Raw genomic sequence first — 16,659 nt, forward strand, 5'->3', positions numbered from 1 at the left:
GCAGTCTTTTATTGGTTATACAGAATTCAGAGGGCGCACAGCCCCGCCATCAGAAAAATATCCCTCATCACCACTATCAGAATCAGAAGATAAAGGCCTATAACACGCTATTTTATAATACTCTGGCCCGCCTGTGCCCCATAAATCACGTCCGTAGTCACAAGCAAACCAGTCTTTACACAAATTGCAGCTCTTTAACTCACAAGGTAGATAGTGTGGTCTCTGGGATAACTCATAATCCCTGTTACAGTCTAGATCAGAAAAATCTGCAGAAGCTTTCTGACCACGGCGATTATCACAGGAATCTAAAAGCGGGGTGTCTTGAAGTGTTTGCTGTCTAGGTATTACTAATTCAGAGTCTGCAAAATATAAAGCACATTCTGTTAGCAGTGTATCCGCTCCAGCATCATTTACATTATCATAAATAAAAACATATTTACTTACCATTGCTGGGAGATAATGTAGTATCATTCACCATTTCACAGGCTGTCCGGTAAGTACTCTGCATCTCATCGTTAAAGTTACAACACACCATGCTACAGCCATGTAACACAGGTCTGAATAAAAAATTTTCTTTATCATAACCCATGCAACAGATTTTGTTGCATTCTGTTGGCTGGGGCCTTGTATCAGAGTGTCCGAAGCTATCTTTTGCTGTTGGTGTAAAAACACCTTTGGAATCAGAGGCTGCCATCTTCAAAAGACTGCTGGGATTAAATCGCTAGCTGTTCAGGCCTGCCCACACAAACTCCCCTGCCCCTTGCAATGACACGCCCTTGAGCATTGCGCATGCCCAGATCACGGGGAGCATGACATGCCCGGGCATGTCCCTGCCCGCACAAACTCCCCTGCCCCTTGCAATGACACGCCCTTGAGCATTGCGCATGCCCAGATCACGGGGAGCAAACTCCCCTGCCCCTTGCAATGACACGCCCTTGAGCATTGCGCATGCCCAGATCACGGGGAGCAAACTCCCCTGCCCCTTGCAATGACACGCCCTTGAGCATAGCGCATGCCCAGATCACGGGGAGCATGACATGCCCGGGCACATCCCAAACAAGGCCTACCCCTTCTTTTTTTTTACTAGCAGACAGACAGGCATGGCTGCTTGCTGCTTGCCTCTTGTGAGCCTGGTTGGCTGCTTGCCTCTTGTGAGCATTTTAATTCCTGTTAATATTCCTTGTCTTTTGCTATAGTGGGAAGGCGGGCAGAATAAATTTTATTCGGGGTACAAATGGCAAAATATGTGTGTTTAGATTTTTTACAAAGGTAAAAACCAGCTGTGGGTTTTAAAAGGGGCTGTGTTTGTTTGTTTTTCCCCCTGCATTCGAGGAAATGCTTTTAAAACCACCTAGACATAAATACCTTTTAGAAAAAAATATCTTTTAGAAAAAAGGGGTTAAATGCAGGCTCTGGCTGCCTTTCAGGGGCTTCTTTTTCCCCAGCTTTTGAGGCACTGATTTTTAAAACTCCACAAAAATTAAAAGCATCGTTAGGCTAGAATGATTAGAAATAAAAAGCCTTTTTTATTTTTTATTTCACAGCTCCCCAAAGTAGGGCTTGTTTCCCAAAAACACAGGCCTCTGCTAATTATTCACTTAGCTCTTTTTGGTTTTGAATGTCCATAGAAATAGTCTAGGGTTAACAGCTCCCCAAAGTAGGGCTTGTTCCCCAAAAACACAGGCCTCTGCTAATTATTCACTTTACTTAGCTCTTTTTGGTTTTGAATGTCCATAGAATTAGTCTAGGGTTAACCTAATCATGTACCCAGAGGATTGACTGCCAATCTTGATGGGATTAGGCCAAAACGTCACATCCGGAGGGTGGGGGCTGAGCACGTCACTTCCTTTTAGGGCTGTGCCCTGTTGACGTAATCAGCACGTGGGTTTGTTTACTTTGATGACGTCACTGATCAAAAGTGCTGATAATTTTCATTAAAAAAAGGTATACACTACTTCTACTCCCCTTCAATAAACTACAACCTTCTTTCTAAAGTAGTCACCATGTTGTTTATTCCTGGCTTGGACTGGACTCTTGATGAAGACTTTTCCTTCAACACATTTGTAAACTAGATTAAGAAGGAAATGGCAAACCATGTCTATATTGCCAAGAAAAAAAAGGACATATTATTAGGAGTTTACCTCAAAGGAGATATTTATCTTATCACAATTCAGTCATTTTAAAACAAAGCAGGCACTCATGCCTTAGTTATCTCCCAAATGGACCATTGCAATGCACTTTACATGAGGCTGTCCTTGTAAAACACGGGTGTCAAACTCACAACGTCACATGACGTGTCATGACGTATTACGTTTTTCCCATTGCCGGCAATGGGGTGCGCATGGTTTTGGCGTGATGCATCCGGCCCACGGGCCGGCAGTTTGACACCCCTGTTGTAGAACATGCAGAAGCTGCAACTGGTTCAAGATGCAGCAGTGCAGGCAAATTATGTCTGCTCGATTGATACCTATCATTCCTCTATTCTGAGAACTGCATTGATTGCCCGTGCTTCCTGTTTCAATATATTAGTTATTACTTAGAAATCCATTTATGGCACGGGGCAGGATATTTGAGGAAATGACTCTCCCCAATTGTGTCTACAGATCCAGCAGGGGAGCCATACTATGGATCCTGCATATTAAATAGTATCATCTGGCCATACCCAGGAAATCTTTTCTGTAATAGTCTCTCTGGATGATCATCTCTGTGAAGATTAGGATACAATAGTACCAAACATTGCCAAAGTCTTTGAAGATGTGATTATGTCACTAGACAAGACAGCAGGAGCATATGGCAGATCCTGTAAGTTGGTTATGTTAATGTTTGTGATTATGGCTAATTATGGATTTATTGTTTTTAACTGTTTTTAGCTACCAACTCATAATGGTCAACCATTTAAATTGAAATAAAAATAACCCTATTAATAAAGCATCTCAAGGCCAACTTAACAATATTAAGAACTAGTCATTCAATTAATGTACTTTAAAAGCTACCTTGCAAAAATTTGGATTAATCCTATATACGCTTGTATGCAAAAAGGGTAACTGAAACATTTTCAAAATGAAATTATTAAAGGAAAGCAGAGCACAGGAGGCGGCCGTGACGTTTCAATAAACCATTCGCACAAGTTGTTCTTGAAACCACAAACGACAGCTTCCTCTCCAAGAATGGCTGTGCTCAATAAAACCTTCTCCCCTCAAAGAAGGTGCTAATCTCCATTCACTAACAGCTTCTCTTTCTGGTCGAGATGATCTGAGAAATCAGAACTTCGGTCATTTTCTCAAAATGATTTTCTATATATTATACTAAACCACTAATCGTTAGACTCGGTTATCTATAACGTAGCCGTATCCCTCACTACGTAACTTGAGTGCCAGGCAAGAAAAAAAGAAAAGAAAAAAGAAAACCTGCGATTTTAAATTACGCGACTGAGAAGCTCACTCAACGTACGCACTCTGACGGGAACCCGCGCACAGCCTCTTAGGCCAGGCAGCCAATCCCAGGACTGATTTGGGTTTCCGCTGACCAATCAGAATATATTTTATTGGCATATGGGCAAAGCTGTCCGTTGTTTTGTGCGCTCTGTGGAGTTGGGTACGGTGAGCGTCTTGCAGATTGTTCCTCCTCTTCCCTTTGGTTTCCCCCCTCCCCTCCGCTTTGTTGCTTGTTCCTTTTCTTGCTGCCTCAGGGAAAAGTCAGAGTCTGGCAATGCCCGAGTTTTTGGCGGACCCGTCGGTGCTCACCAAGGAGAAGCTGAAGAGCGAACTGATTGCTAATAATGTGAGCCTGCCTGGAGGTGAGCAGCGTAAGGATGTTTATGTGCAGCTCTACCTTCAGCACCTCACCGCCCGCAACGTGCCTGGAGTCCCCGCGCAGCCGGACTTCTCCAGTGACGAGGAGAGGGAGCCGACCCCGGTTGCCGCCAGGAACAGAGGGGGTAGTGGTGCTACCGTCGCTGTGGGCCGGGTAAGCGATTTGGCGATTCTTTTTATTTCGCGAATTGCAAACGCGCTTTTCATTTTCTCTTCACGGCCTTCCACTTTGAGGGGGCGGTAGAGTTTTCCCGCTTTCTCTGAGGGGGCGGCGCGTTGCCTTGTCACTGACTGAAGGGGTGGGGAGGGAGAGGAAGAGAAAGGGTGCTTGCGCGTGGGTAAAGCCCGAGTCAACCGCCTTGGATTAGGCAGGCTGACGGGGTGCTTTGGCGAGAGGAGAATGGACTCTCGACGCATTTAAGCAGACTGAAAAAAAGGCAGTTCAGGCCCAAATAGCGTGTAATGTTGAAATGCATACTGAAATCTCCCTGACACCTGCCGCCTTTGTGCTTCTGTTGTAGCGATGCTAATGTAGTCTTTACAGAATTTAAAATTTGTAAGCAACTTGCTAAGACCACGGTTTCATAGTCATTTTTATTTGTGCCCTATCCTCACCTCCATCAATATATTCCCCTGCCCTCCTACTGATAGGAAATGATAGGCGTTTCAGTGTAAAGGTAGTCCTCGACTTACAACAGTTCGTTTAGTGACTGTTCAAAGTTACAACGTACTGGAAAAAGTGACTTATGACCGTTTTTCACACTTAATGACCATTCCAGCATCCTCATGGTTACGTGATCAAAATTTGGATGCTTGGCAACCGGTTCATATTTATGATGGTTGCAGTGTCCTGAGGTTATGCGATCACCTTTTGCGACCTTCTGACAAGCAACATTGAGGAAGCCAGACTCACTTAACAAGTATGCTACTAACTTAATAAATGCAATGATTCACTTAACAACTGTGGCAAGAAAGGTCAGAAAATGGGGCAAAATTCAATAAGTGTCTTACTTAGCAACAGAAATTTTGTACTCAATTGTGGTCATAAGTCGAGGACTACCTGTATTATACTTGATAAAATCAGGTTGAGGAAGGCTGCTTTACTGTATAATGTTCCTTTTGCATTTTCCATGTGAAAGATATGTATTAGGCCAATAGCTTCATTGCTTATTACTGAATTTCTTCTTGTTTTGTTGCTTGTCTAATACTTAGGGTTTACTTTACAAGAATAAAAGCATCTTATATAAAATGTAATGTTTTTCAAGTTAATCAGTAAAATAATTTAAAATCTTTTTAAAGATATTAAGCATATTAGGAAAGGCCTCTCTTGCTAATCTTAACATGGTTCACAGTAGGAAAGAGGGTTCCATAGCTAAAGCATCAAGCCATTTGGCTTTAAAGATCAAGAGTATTGTCTTAAATTGGGCCCTATACAAAACTGATAGCCAGTGAAGATCTAATGTAAATTACTAAGTCCAGCTATCTCAAGAAGAGTTGTACAGTTCTTGGCATACTACTACAAAGTAGTCCTTGACTAACAATCTCAATTGATCCCAAAGTTTCTGTTGCTAAGTGAGACATTTGTTAAGTGAATTTTGCCCCATTTTATTACCTTTCTTGCCACAGTTGTTAAGTGAATCACTGCAGTTGTTAACTTAGTAACAAGATTGTTAAATGAATCTGGCTTTCCCATTGACTTTGCTTGTTAGAAGATCGCAAAAGGTGACCCCAGGATACTGCAACCATCATAAATATGAATCAGTTGCCGAGCATTTGAATTTTAATCATGTAACCATGGTGATGCTGCAGCGGTCATAAGTGTGAAAAATGGTCATGTTTTTTCAATGCCATTGTACCTTCGAGCTGTCACTAAATGAACTGTTGTAAGTTGCGGACTACTACCCTGCTTTAAGAGAGGCACCTTGAGAAGGGGAATAGTGGAAGCTTATCTCAAGGTTAGATTGAAGCAATTGCAGCTTCATATCTAAATGGTAGCTTATGAGCTGTCTGTAAATCCATTCATCTTATTCTTTCAGTTCCTACTGTATATGAAAGAATGCTAGAGGCAAAATGGAGTGAGCAATTGAGACAGAGATCATGCAGGTTTAGGAACTCACCCATAGTTTCATATAGTTAGCAATATCTGGGTTCCTACAGCAATATCTTGAACATGACATTAAACTGTTACAGATCTCAGTGTCACCAGCAACTGCAATTGTTTCTTAGTAACCCATAATTTCTATAAATCACTGCCCTTATTTAATCAGATTTGCTTCAATTCCTTCCTTCTGGATCTTCATTGGGGATTCATTTGATATAATGAACTGATTTTCTTGCCTACCTGGCTTTGCTTTTGCTTGACTATCCTTGGCTTGTAAGGAATGTATTGCTGCTTCCGTCATAAATGGGACAGAGCATGTTCATGATACCATCTTTCTAAAGTTTATTTAGCAAGTTCAGAGTGTTTTGCATTATTTAAATATTTGCTGCATATTTAAAGGCAGTTTATAGTAAATCCAGTAATTGGAACAATTTAGAACACTTAATATATACATTACTTTTTTTACAAACGATACATAGTAAAATAGCTAAGCTATAACGAAAAGGTAGAGGGAAAAACAGCATAGCGGCATTGAGAAAATAAAGATAGTGAAGATGGCACTAGGCATATATCACTTGAGAGGGTATTCTAAATTAGACAGTAGCCAGTAGGGAAAAAAATGCTCTGCATAGCCATCTACCATGTGGTTGTAAGTCATATTATTGGGAGGGAAATGTAGGGAAAGATGTTACTTCAGATGCTGTAGTTTCAAATTATGACAAATTACTTTAAGATTAGCATCTCAAATTCAAATCAGAAACAAAATGTATTAACTATCTTCAAAGACAGCCCCATTTATGGTGCACTACAGTAATCTAAACAAGTTACTGTAACAAGGCTGTCTCTTTCTAGTATGATCATACTGGCATACCAGTCTAAGTTAGTAAAATGTGCTTCACACACAGATTATTTATATCTTTGGTGTCAAAGATAGATCCATAAGTATCCCCAAAATGTGAAACTGATCCTTTTCAACAGTGTAACTCCATCCAGAACATAATGAATTCCTTTACTGTGAGCTGATTAACTATTTACTAACTAGTAATTTACTACTAAAATTAACTATTTACTGTTGTGCAGCCTCAGCAGAGTTTTTTTCATTGACCATAGTCAATTGGCCCTTTTGCAGTTCTTTTCAGCATATCCAGCTGGTTGCAATTAGTATATGATAACATTTTTTTCTAAATGATTTTACTAGCAGGGTCATAAAGTTATTAAATAGCATGGAGAATAAAGTGGAATCTTTTACAATTGCATACTGTAAATACAGAGTCAAGGAGAAATATCTTAATTGATGACAGAACCTAGCAGAATATGATGTTTAACGCATTAAGTTCATTGTGTAAAATGGATATGCTTCTATCCCTCTTCTTAGGTTTGTTTATATGACACTGTCAGAAAAGACTTTAGGTGGATCTTGAAAGATAATGAGGCTTTGTGCATAGAGGTTAAGGAACTGAGAGCTCAAGTAGTGTCAGTCCTGCCAGGTGAGAGTCATAGTACAAAAAGAGCACAGGGTCCTGGAACTGAACAAATAGTCACATAGATACTGCTGCTAAGACCATGAACTGAGCCATGTACATGAGCAACTCCTTGCAATAGGACAATTATATCTCATTAGGACTAGGTATCTTAATCTCATCAGAAGGGTGTTAAGAGCAAAAGGCAAAATCTGGCAAAAACCTAGAACCAAATATACTATCAACAATTGGGACATAGTGCAGGGGTCAAAGGCAGAAACATATGGGCAGAGGGTTGATACAGGCATGAAACTACACAGAATTGGAACATAAAAATACTGTTATGAGAATTTGGGTTGGAATAAAATGAGAAAGAAAAGTGATGTTGTCAGAGTTTATTATAGTCGGCCTAGATAAGTAGAAGATATGAATGAAGCATTTCTATCAGATAATTGAACATTCAAAAAGTTGCCTGAAAATATTACAGGTAGTCCTTAGGTTACAATGGCAATTGGGATTGGCAATTCTGTTATTAACCATTATGTGACCATATTGCTTAGCAACAGCAATTCTGGCAGTCTTGGTTGCCATTGTTAAACAAGGATCACATGGGTCATTAATCATGTGATCATGATTTCCAACTTCCCCATTGACTTTGCTTATGCAAAGCTTTAGGGAACATTGGAAATTGCGATCATGTGGCTGTGGCTTGTTGCAACATCCAGAACTCTTAAGGACCCCTTGTAAATCCTTCTCATTCAGCACTGTTATAACTTTGAATGGTTGCTAAATGTATGGTCATAATCCAAGGACTAACAGTAGATTTCAGTTTCTTCCACATTTGGAAATCTAGCTCTGCCAAGAGGCAAATCCAATAAATTCCTTTTATTTAATCAGTTTTCATTTTAAATTCAGTGAAACCAATACACCATTTTTAAAAAGATTAACTATTTATGTCCCACTACTAGATGTTCCAATTTTTTAGTTCATAAGCTGTAACTTTGAAAATATCCTTTAATATTTTATACAGATAAGATGTGCATTTAGTTTTGGACATCATGTCCATTAGATGAAAAATATCTCAGATTTTTTGGAAACAACCAAACTGTCAGCTATATATTAAAATAATCTTGATTGAGTATCTGGTAACTATTGTGAAATAGGGAAGTAAAATTATATTTGAAATCAAGAAAAATCCTTTAAAATAATCACAGCAAAGTAATTGATGTACAGTATGTGATTCCTGATGCCATCCCCAATTCTAGCAGATTATTTCTATCTGTTTCTCTCTCCCTCTCTCTCTCTCTCTCTCTCACTCACTCTCTCACTCTCACTCACACACACACAGCATAAAGTTAAATTTTCATGGGCCTCAACATCAAAGTTCAGTCTACAGGGCCCAAGCAGAGTTGCTTAGGGTCCCAGAAATGAAATTTTCTATGTGATGACAAAACAATTGCCCTGATGGAAATAGGTAAAACTTTCCATCAGGGCCCACAAGCATTGATAATGCTAAATTTTCATTCCACATAAATATAATCAGTGAAGTACTATACATTTTTGCGGATAAGCCCATCCACAGATAAGCAATTCCTCAATTTTTTAATCAAAATATTTGAAAAAAAATGTGCTGCCCACAGATGAGCTGTCATGCATTTTTCATGGTATTTTGGTTAAAAAGATGAGGTTCTGCTTATTTGTGGACGGATGTAGAAACATATTTGTACAGGAAATACAGGTATGTTTTTTAAAAATTACCAAATATTTTCATGGATAAGTGTCACCTGACTTTTGAGTGCATTTTGGCACCTAAAATTTTTAGCTGATCCATGACTATATATAGTATAAATTAATAGTATTTATGGAAGTTTGCTTTTCCATTCTGTTTTTAGAAGAGCTGATTGGAAGGTAACTCAGATGGAAGATAGGTCATATCCAGTGAATTGCGATGCTGAAGGAGAAAAGTTTTTACCTATTTTTATTAAAGTCCTGGTAATTGTTTGGTCAACACATAGTGAAAGAATGTTTCATTTCTGGGACTGTGAACAGTTAGGCCCTGCAAAATGAGATCCAGAAAGTGGAGTCAAACATTTTGTACTGTGAATTAATGGGGAGTCATCGAAGATTACTATTGATACACAGAAAACTTTCTAAAATACTGCAAAAATAGTTTTAACTAATTTTTTATGTGTCTTTCTCAGAAGAGAAGGCTCTAGCTGTCAATTCTTTTTTCTAATATAGAAGGAGGGAACTTTAGTTCATGATAGAAAGAGAGTAAAAAGAAAAGTTATCTAATTTAAATGTATTTATTTTTATTTTATTGGATTCAGCTACCACTTCATTGAAAACAACTCTGGTGGCTCACAATATCAAAGAAAAATTTAAAAATACAGTATAAACAAGGTAGCATCTGTCCAACTAATGCACTGCATATACAGAAACTCATCTAATGGGTGCCAGCATCCACTCCACCCCAAAGCCTAGGAGAATAGCAAGGTTTTCAAGGCTTTCCAAAACACCATCTCAGGGGAGAGCCTTACAGATCTCTGAAAGTATCTCATTCCAGAGGACAGGGTAAGTAACTGAGAAGGCATGCTTCCTGAGTTCCAATATGTGGCATTGTTTAATTAGGGGGATCCAGAGTACAGCAAATCTTCTCGTAGAGGGGGGTATGTGTGTGTGTATGTGGCTACTTTGTCTGAAAATACAACTTTTTTAAAAAACAAGAAAGTTTTTCTTTTAAATTAATGACTTTGGTGGATGAAAGCAGAAAACTTTTCTCTTTATGTCCCTCAGCAGTTCTCCATCCACAGCATTATTTGTGGGTAACTAGATCTTCCCACCATGACCCTTTTTAGTGCAAAAAAGGCCCAATTCTCTTTGTGATGTTTGGAAAATAAGTTGAAGAACAGCTAAACAGTGACTGAGTTTAAAGAAACACTACTATAGGGAAAGAATTATTTAACTAAATGAATAAGCTGGAAAAATAGAGGACAGTATTTTGAAATGTTTTTTGTATTCCTGTTTACTAAGTATTTTCAATGTACATCATATGTAGCTAGGTGGCAGCATTTACCTACATTTCCTTGATTCAAAAACTAAGCAGGAAAATCGCCAGTAAAATTCTCAGGTTTGTTGTATAGATTGTAATTAAAAAAAAAAAAAAAAACCCTGGAAGGACAGTACATACATTTTTATCTTTATATACATATAAAAATAATCTAAAAGATAATTTTTCTAATTTTCAGTTAATAATTTAAAGAGGGTATCTAAGGAATTCGTGATTTCGTGTATTTTAAAATAGGGGACACCTTGTGTTTTCAGATTAAGTTACTTTTATAAATTTTTTGTGTAATCTTTAAAAATTGTCAAGAACTTGGAATAGTTAAATAGTTACAGGTGATATACAAAAGATAATCCTATCAATTACTCAGAAATTACTTTGAAGCAATGAATTATAAGGAAATACAGGTAATCCTCAACTTTTGACTATAATGGAGCCTGCCCATTGTGGTCATTTCACTTAATGTCCCCAAATCCCACTCTCCCTGTTGCTGTTGTTAAGCAACTGTGCATTCTTTAAGTACAGCACATAGTGTCTCGGGGGGGGGGATCTCAGAGCTCATCTTCGGGAAGGAGAACCAGCCACTCTGTTCCTTGGCCTCTCTATACATTATTTTGTTGTTAGTTGCGAAGTCGTGTCCGACCCATCGCAACCCCACGGACCACATTCCTCCAGGCCTTCCTGTCCTTAAATGGAGTCCATTTAAGCTCACGCCTACTGCTTCAGTGACTCCATCCAGCCACCTCATTCTCTGTCGTCCCATTCTTCTATTGCCCTCAATCTTTCCCAGCATTAAGCTCTTCTCCAATGAATCCTTCCTTCTCATTAGGTGGCCAAAGTACTTGAGTTTCAACTTCAGGATCTGGCCTTCTAAAGAGCAGTCAGAGTTGATCTCCTCTAGGACTGACCAGTTTGAATGCCTTGCAGTCCAAGGGACTTGCAGGAGTCTTCTCCAGCACCATAGTTCAAAGGCCTCAATTCTTTTGTGCTCAGCCTTTCTTATGGTCCAACTTTCACAGCCATACATTGCAACTGGGAAAACCATGGCCTGGACTATACGCACTTTTGTTGGCAGGGTGATGTCTCTGCTTTTTAGTAGGCTGTCTAGATTTGCCATAGCTTTCCTCCCCAGGAGCAAGCGTCTTTTAATTTCTTGGCTGCAGTCCCCATCTGAGGTGATCTTGGAGCCCAGGAAGATAAAATCTGTCACTACCTCCATTTCTTCCCCATCTATTTGCCAGGAATTGAGAGGGCTGGATGCCATTATCTTGGTTTTCTTAATGTTGAGTTTCAAGCCAACTTGCACTCTCCTTCTTTACCTGCATCAAGAGGCTCTTTAGTTCCTCTTCACTTTCTGCCATTAGAGTGGTATCATCTGCATATTTTAGGTTGTTCATATTTCTCCCGGCAATCTTAATTCCACCTTTTGATTCATCTAGCCTTGCCTTTCTCATGATGTACTCTGCATATAAGTTAAACGTTCCCTTCATATCTCCAATTTTCTTGAAGAGATCTCTGATTCTCCCTATTCTATTGTTTTCTTCTGTTTCCTTGCACTGTTCATTTAAGAGGGCATTCTTATCTCTTCTAGCTATTCTCTGGAATTCTGCATTCAATTGGGTGTACCTTTCTCTTTCTCCCTTGCCTTTCGCTTCTTTCCTCAGCTATTTCCAAAGCTTCCTCAGACAGCCATTTTACTTTCTTGCATTTCTTTTTCTTTGGGATGGTTTTAGTTGCTACCTCTTGTACAATGTTGCAAACCTCCGTCCATAGTTCTTCAGGCACTCTGTCTATCAGATCTAATTCCTTAAATCTATTTGTCACCTCTACTGTATATTCATCAGGGATATGATTTAGTTCATACCTGAGTGGCCTAGTGTTTTTCCCTACTTTCTTCAATTTGAGCCTAAATTTTGCAACAAGAAGCTCATGATCTGAGCCACAGTCAGCTCCTGGTCTTGTTTTTATTTGGTGATCTTACTGACTGTATAGAGCTTCTTCATCTTTGGCTGCAGAGCACATAGTCAATCTGATTTCTGTGTTGACTGTCTGGTGACGTCCATGTGTAGAGCCGTCTCTTGGGTTGTTAGAAAAGAGTGTTTGTTATGACCATCGTATTCGCTTGACAAAATTCTATTAGCCTGTGCCCTGCTTCATTTTGTACTCAAGACCAAACTTGCCTGTTATTCCAGTTATCTTTTGGTTTCCTACTTTAGCATTCCAATCCCCCATGATGATAAGGACATCATTTTTTGGTGTTGATTCTAAAAGGTGCTGTAGAGCTTCATAGAACCGGTCAATTTCATCTTCTTCAGCACCAGTGGTTGGGGCATAGGACTACTGTGTAATTAAATGGTTTGCCTTGGATTCGCACTGAGATCATTCTGTCATTTTGGGGATTGTATCCCAGTATTGCTTTTCCTACTCTTTTATTGACTATGAAGGCTACTTCATTTCTTCTGAGGGATTCTTGCCCACAGTAGTATACCTGATGGTCCTCTGAATTAAATTCACCCATTACTGTCCATTTTAGTTCGCTGATTCCTAAGATGTCAATGTTCAGTCTTGTCATCTCTTGTTTGACCACGTCCAGTTTGCCTTGATTCATGGATCTTACATTCCAGGTTCCTATGGAGAAAAGATCTTTACAGCATCGGACTTTCCTTTCACCAACAGATGCAACCACAGCTGAGCGTCCTTTCGGCTTTGGCCCAGTCGCTTTACTCTTTCTGGTGCTACTAGTACCAGCCCTCTGCTCTTCCCCAGTAACATATTGGACACCTTCCGACCTGAGGGGCTCATCTTCCAGCGTCATATCTTTTTTCCTTTTGGTACTGTCCATGGGATTTTCATGGCAAAGATACTGCCATTTCCTTCTCCAGTGGATCACATTTTGTCAGAATTCTCTGCTATGACCTGTCCATCTTGGGTGGCCCTGCATGGCATAGCTCATAGCTTCATTGAGTTACGCAAGCCCCTTTGCCACAACAAGGCAGTAATCCATGAAGGAGCTATACATTATGATCACTCCCAAAATGGCACCTGCTTCCAGGATGGCACCACATAGCCTCTGCATAGGAAAGCCACACAGCAGAGTGGCTGCTTCCCAAAGGAGCTCTACAAAAATGATAAGTGGACCTAGCCGTGATGGAGGAGGGTGTGGGCAGTGGGAAGCAGGCTGAAGGTTTAAGGATTGTAATTTAAGGATTATCTGTATTTGAGGAGAAAATAAGTACATTTTTATTATAGAGAGCAGTGTAGAAAGTGTTTTCTTCAAATGGGAAAACTATCACATTTCAGAAGTTTTGCCAAAATTATTGCATTAGCTATTTCACAGCCAAACCAAATCTGAATTGCTTTGGTTATTCCAGTTTTTCAATTAAAAACATGTAGCAAATAGAGTAACACTCCTCCCCTCAGTAGTCCCAGTGTTTCATATGCCATTGGCTCTCCTGACCATTAGCCAATGGCTGTTGTCTCTTTCACCAGCTGCTACTGCTGCCAATGTCCTAGCATAGTACCCGTGTTTTGCCCAAAATAACACCGGGTCTTTTTATTTATTTTTTTAAAAAAAATTTTCCTCCAAAAGAGGCACCAGGTCTTATTTTCGGGGGATGTCTTTTATACTCCATCTCTGTCACCAATAGCCCTGCCCAGCCGGTCCACTTCTTCTGGCTGAAGGAACAGCTGCATTCCAGCCTGTATTTTGCAGTCAGGCCTTTCCGGAAGGCCTATGCAGCCAAATACTGAGCTATGGATTGAATCCATAGCTTGGTTCTGCAGTGGCCTTCTGGAAAGACCTGTGACTGAGAAATGCAGACCTGGTTGCAGAAAACATTGCAGAAGAAGTGGGCCAGTGAGGAGAGGCCTGGCTGCAAGGTAAGTGGGTGCGGGGCACATCAGACAACTCCACACCCCCACCCTAGCTTGATTTTTAGGTGTGTGCCTTGCCCCAAAACTAGGGCTTATTTTGGGGGTAGGGCTTATATTAGGCCCAACCCCAAAATCAAGCTAGGGCTTATTTTCGGGGTAGGCCTTACTTTCAGGGAAACACAGTATATCCTACTTGTTCATCCTTTGCCTTCTTATGAAATAGTCCCATTTCACTCCAGGTGGACTACAATATCCAGAATGTGGATTTTAATTCAGCGACAATTAATCCAAACTCAGATATTCCATTCCTGGAACAGTAGGTACATGGAATGCTTTGGAACTTTGTAAAAGAATGCATGAAATTCATTATATGGAGTTATGCATTTCATGGATATGTTGTATTCTAAAAATCTTTATTTACATGTATATCTTAGCACTACCGTTTTATAATACTGGTAAAATATATCTCTCTATAGAAAGCAACAAAGAAAACGGATAAGTCAAGGCTTGAACAGGATGATATAGATATAGCAGAACTCAATAATGAAGAACTCAAAGATCAACTCCTGAGATATGGTGTGAATCCAGGTCCTATTGTTGGTAAGCTAATATAATAAATCCTAATATATTTGTATGTTTGTATGAATGAATTAATATGAATATAAAAACTGAAGACAAAGAGAAATGTAGATGGAAAAGTGATGACAATCTGTGTTTTTTAAATATTTGAAATTTCAATAGGCAAAGTAATTATGTTCTATTGTGGATTACATTCACTTCCTCAGTAATAATTGCCCAAATCCATGTTGTTATTAACTACTGTATTATTGTGCTGATCATCTTAGATGCTAATAAAGATCAGATGTTTACAGTTGGAAATAATTTATCCTTTCAGGTTATTTCAAATATTGCTAAGAACTATTTTCAAATATAGAAGCATAAACTGCTTTGCAGAATCACTCATCAGGACTTAAATAAGAAACTGCTTGTTGATCAACATAGTATACAATTGTATTAAAATACATCACCAATAGTATGAAAGTGTACTATTTAACCACATGTGGCAAGTAAACATTTGCTAAATGAGTTAAAACATTATTTTAATAATTTATTTTATATATATACTCCCATATTTTTACTAGAATTCTACACAACATAGTTAAGTTTGTTGAAGTAGGCTTTGCCTAACCATAGCTTCTCCAAAATTTTCCTTTCTTATATTCTGCTTTCTACATTATCCATTAACAGAACTAACATACATAATATAACATTTAAATTTTAAATTCAAGTTAACATAAATTATCCTTTAAAAAGGTAGCAAAAGAGATGTATCTTGGCTGCACTTCTCAGATCAAAACTAATTTAACACAACTCCAAGGGAGTTGCAGCAAGGGAAGCAATGCAAAAAGAATCACTCCCTTGTGTGCCAGATAAACAATTTCCTGCCTAGGAACATCTTCAGAATGGTCTCTCCTACAGCTCTTAATACCAATGATCTCTCCCATAAATGTTAATTACTACAGATTGTCAGTCCTAAACTTTATATGATTTTAAGATTAATAACGATATTTTAAATTAAACCTGGTAAATGATTTCAGTATAGGATGTATGTATGTTCTCTGTAACCTGTACAGGCTTGCAGACTATTGCTGTATTTTGTACTAATTGCAACTTAACTAATATTTCAGTTCTGGGATCATTTCATATAATGTATATCGCAGGGGTCAAATTAGGATATCAAAGCAAGATTGACTATTGGCAATTATAGCTGATTCAGGAACAGCTGTAATTGAACTATTACACATAACTGTGTCACTTTCGTCACCTGGGAACCCAGAAACAAAGTTTAAGGAGCATCTTCTAATAGAGCACTTCCCCTTTTAGTGGTTTTACAGTTTTGTTCAGAAAAACTGAACTCCAATCATACAGCTATTTTCTACTGATGAATGCTACTTATATTTTACCTAGTTTGTTTGCCCACATCTAGCCCATTCATGAACTTAAGCAGTAGTTATAGGGTTGCTTTTTTGAAACTAAGTAGTAATGAGCATCAGTATATGGTGGATACCTGAAATTAACGTTGAAGATCATTCTAAGAGAAAGTGAGGCCATTAGAAGAATAATCAGACAGTATATTTGCTTTGTCCTAGAACCCAAAATATGCACTCTCAGTTGGCAGATTGTTAGATCTAGTGTTGGAATTCATTTAGACCCCAACCATTCCTCTTCATCTTGGAACTGCTAGAAGGACAGAGGTAGAAGAGATGATTTCTTCCCTCATCACAAACCAATGGCAAATTGAATGTGCTCTTGAAAAAAGCTATGGAAGATTGGATTAGGTCAATAGTT

General features: G+C 39.0%; 1 protein-coding gene across 8 annotated transcripts in view; it reads left to right on the forward strand.

The window, feature by feature from the left end:
• Positions 1-3,539: 3,539 nt before the first annotated feature.
• Positions 3,540-16,659, forward strand: part of TMPO (thymopoietin) — a 37,098-nt gene continuing 23,978 nt past the window's right edge. For 4 of the 8 annotated variants that reach the window (XM_039354052.1, XM_039354050.1, XM_039354054.1 and 1 more), the window contains exons 1-2: positions 3,541-3,966; positions 14,787-14,910. In XM_039354052.1, coding sequence (XP_039209986.1) covers positions 3,709-3,966; positions 14,787-14,910 — 382 coding nt within the window. In that variant the 5' untranslated portion in view covers positions 3,541-3,708. Of the gene's footprint in view, positions 3,967-14,786; positions 14,911-16,659 lie in introns of all 8 variants that reach the window. The other 4 variants (XM_039354048.1, XM_039354049.1, XM_039354051.1 and 1 more) reach the window with 2 other exon arrangements.

The sequence above is a fragment of the Crotalus tigris genome, unplaced genomic scaffold, assembly GCF_016545835.1.
Source record: "Crotalus tigris isolate CLP2741 ecotype Arizona unplaced genomic scaffold, ASM1654583v1 scf7180000018548.2558034, whole genome shotgun sequence".
In the NCBI taxonomy this organism is placed as follows: Eukaryota; Metazoa; Chordata; class Lepidosauria; order Squamata; family Viperidae; genus Crotalus; species Crotalus tigris.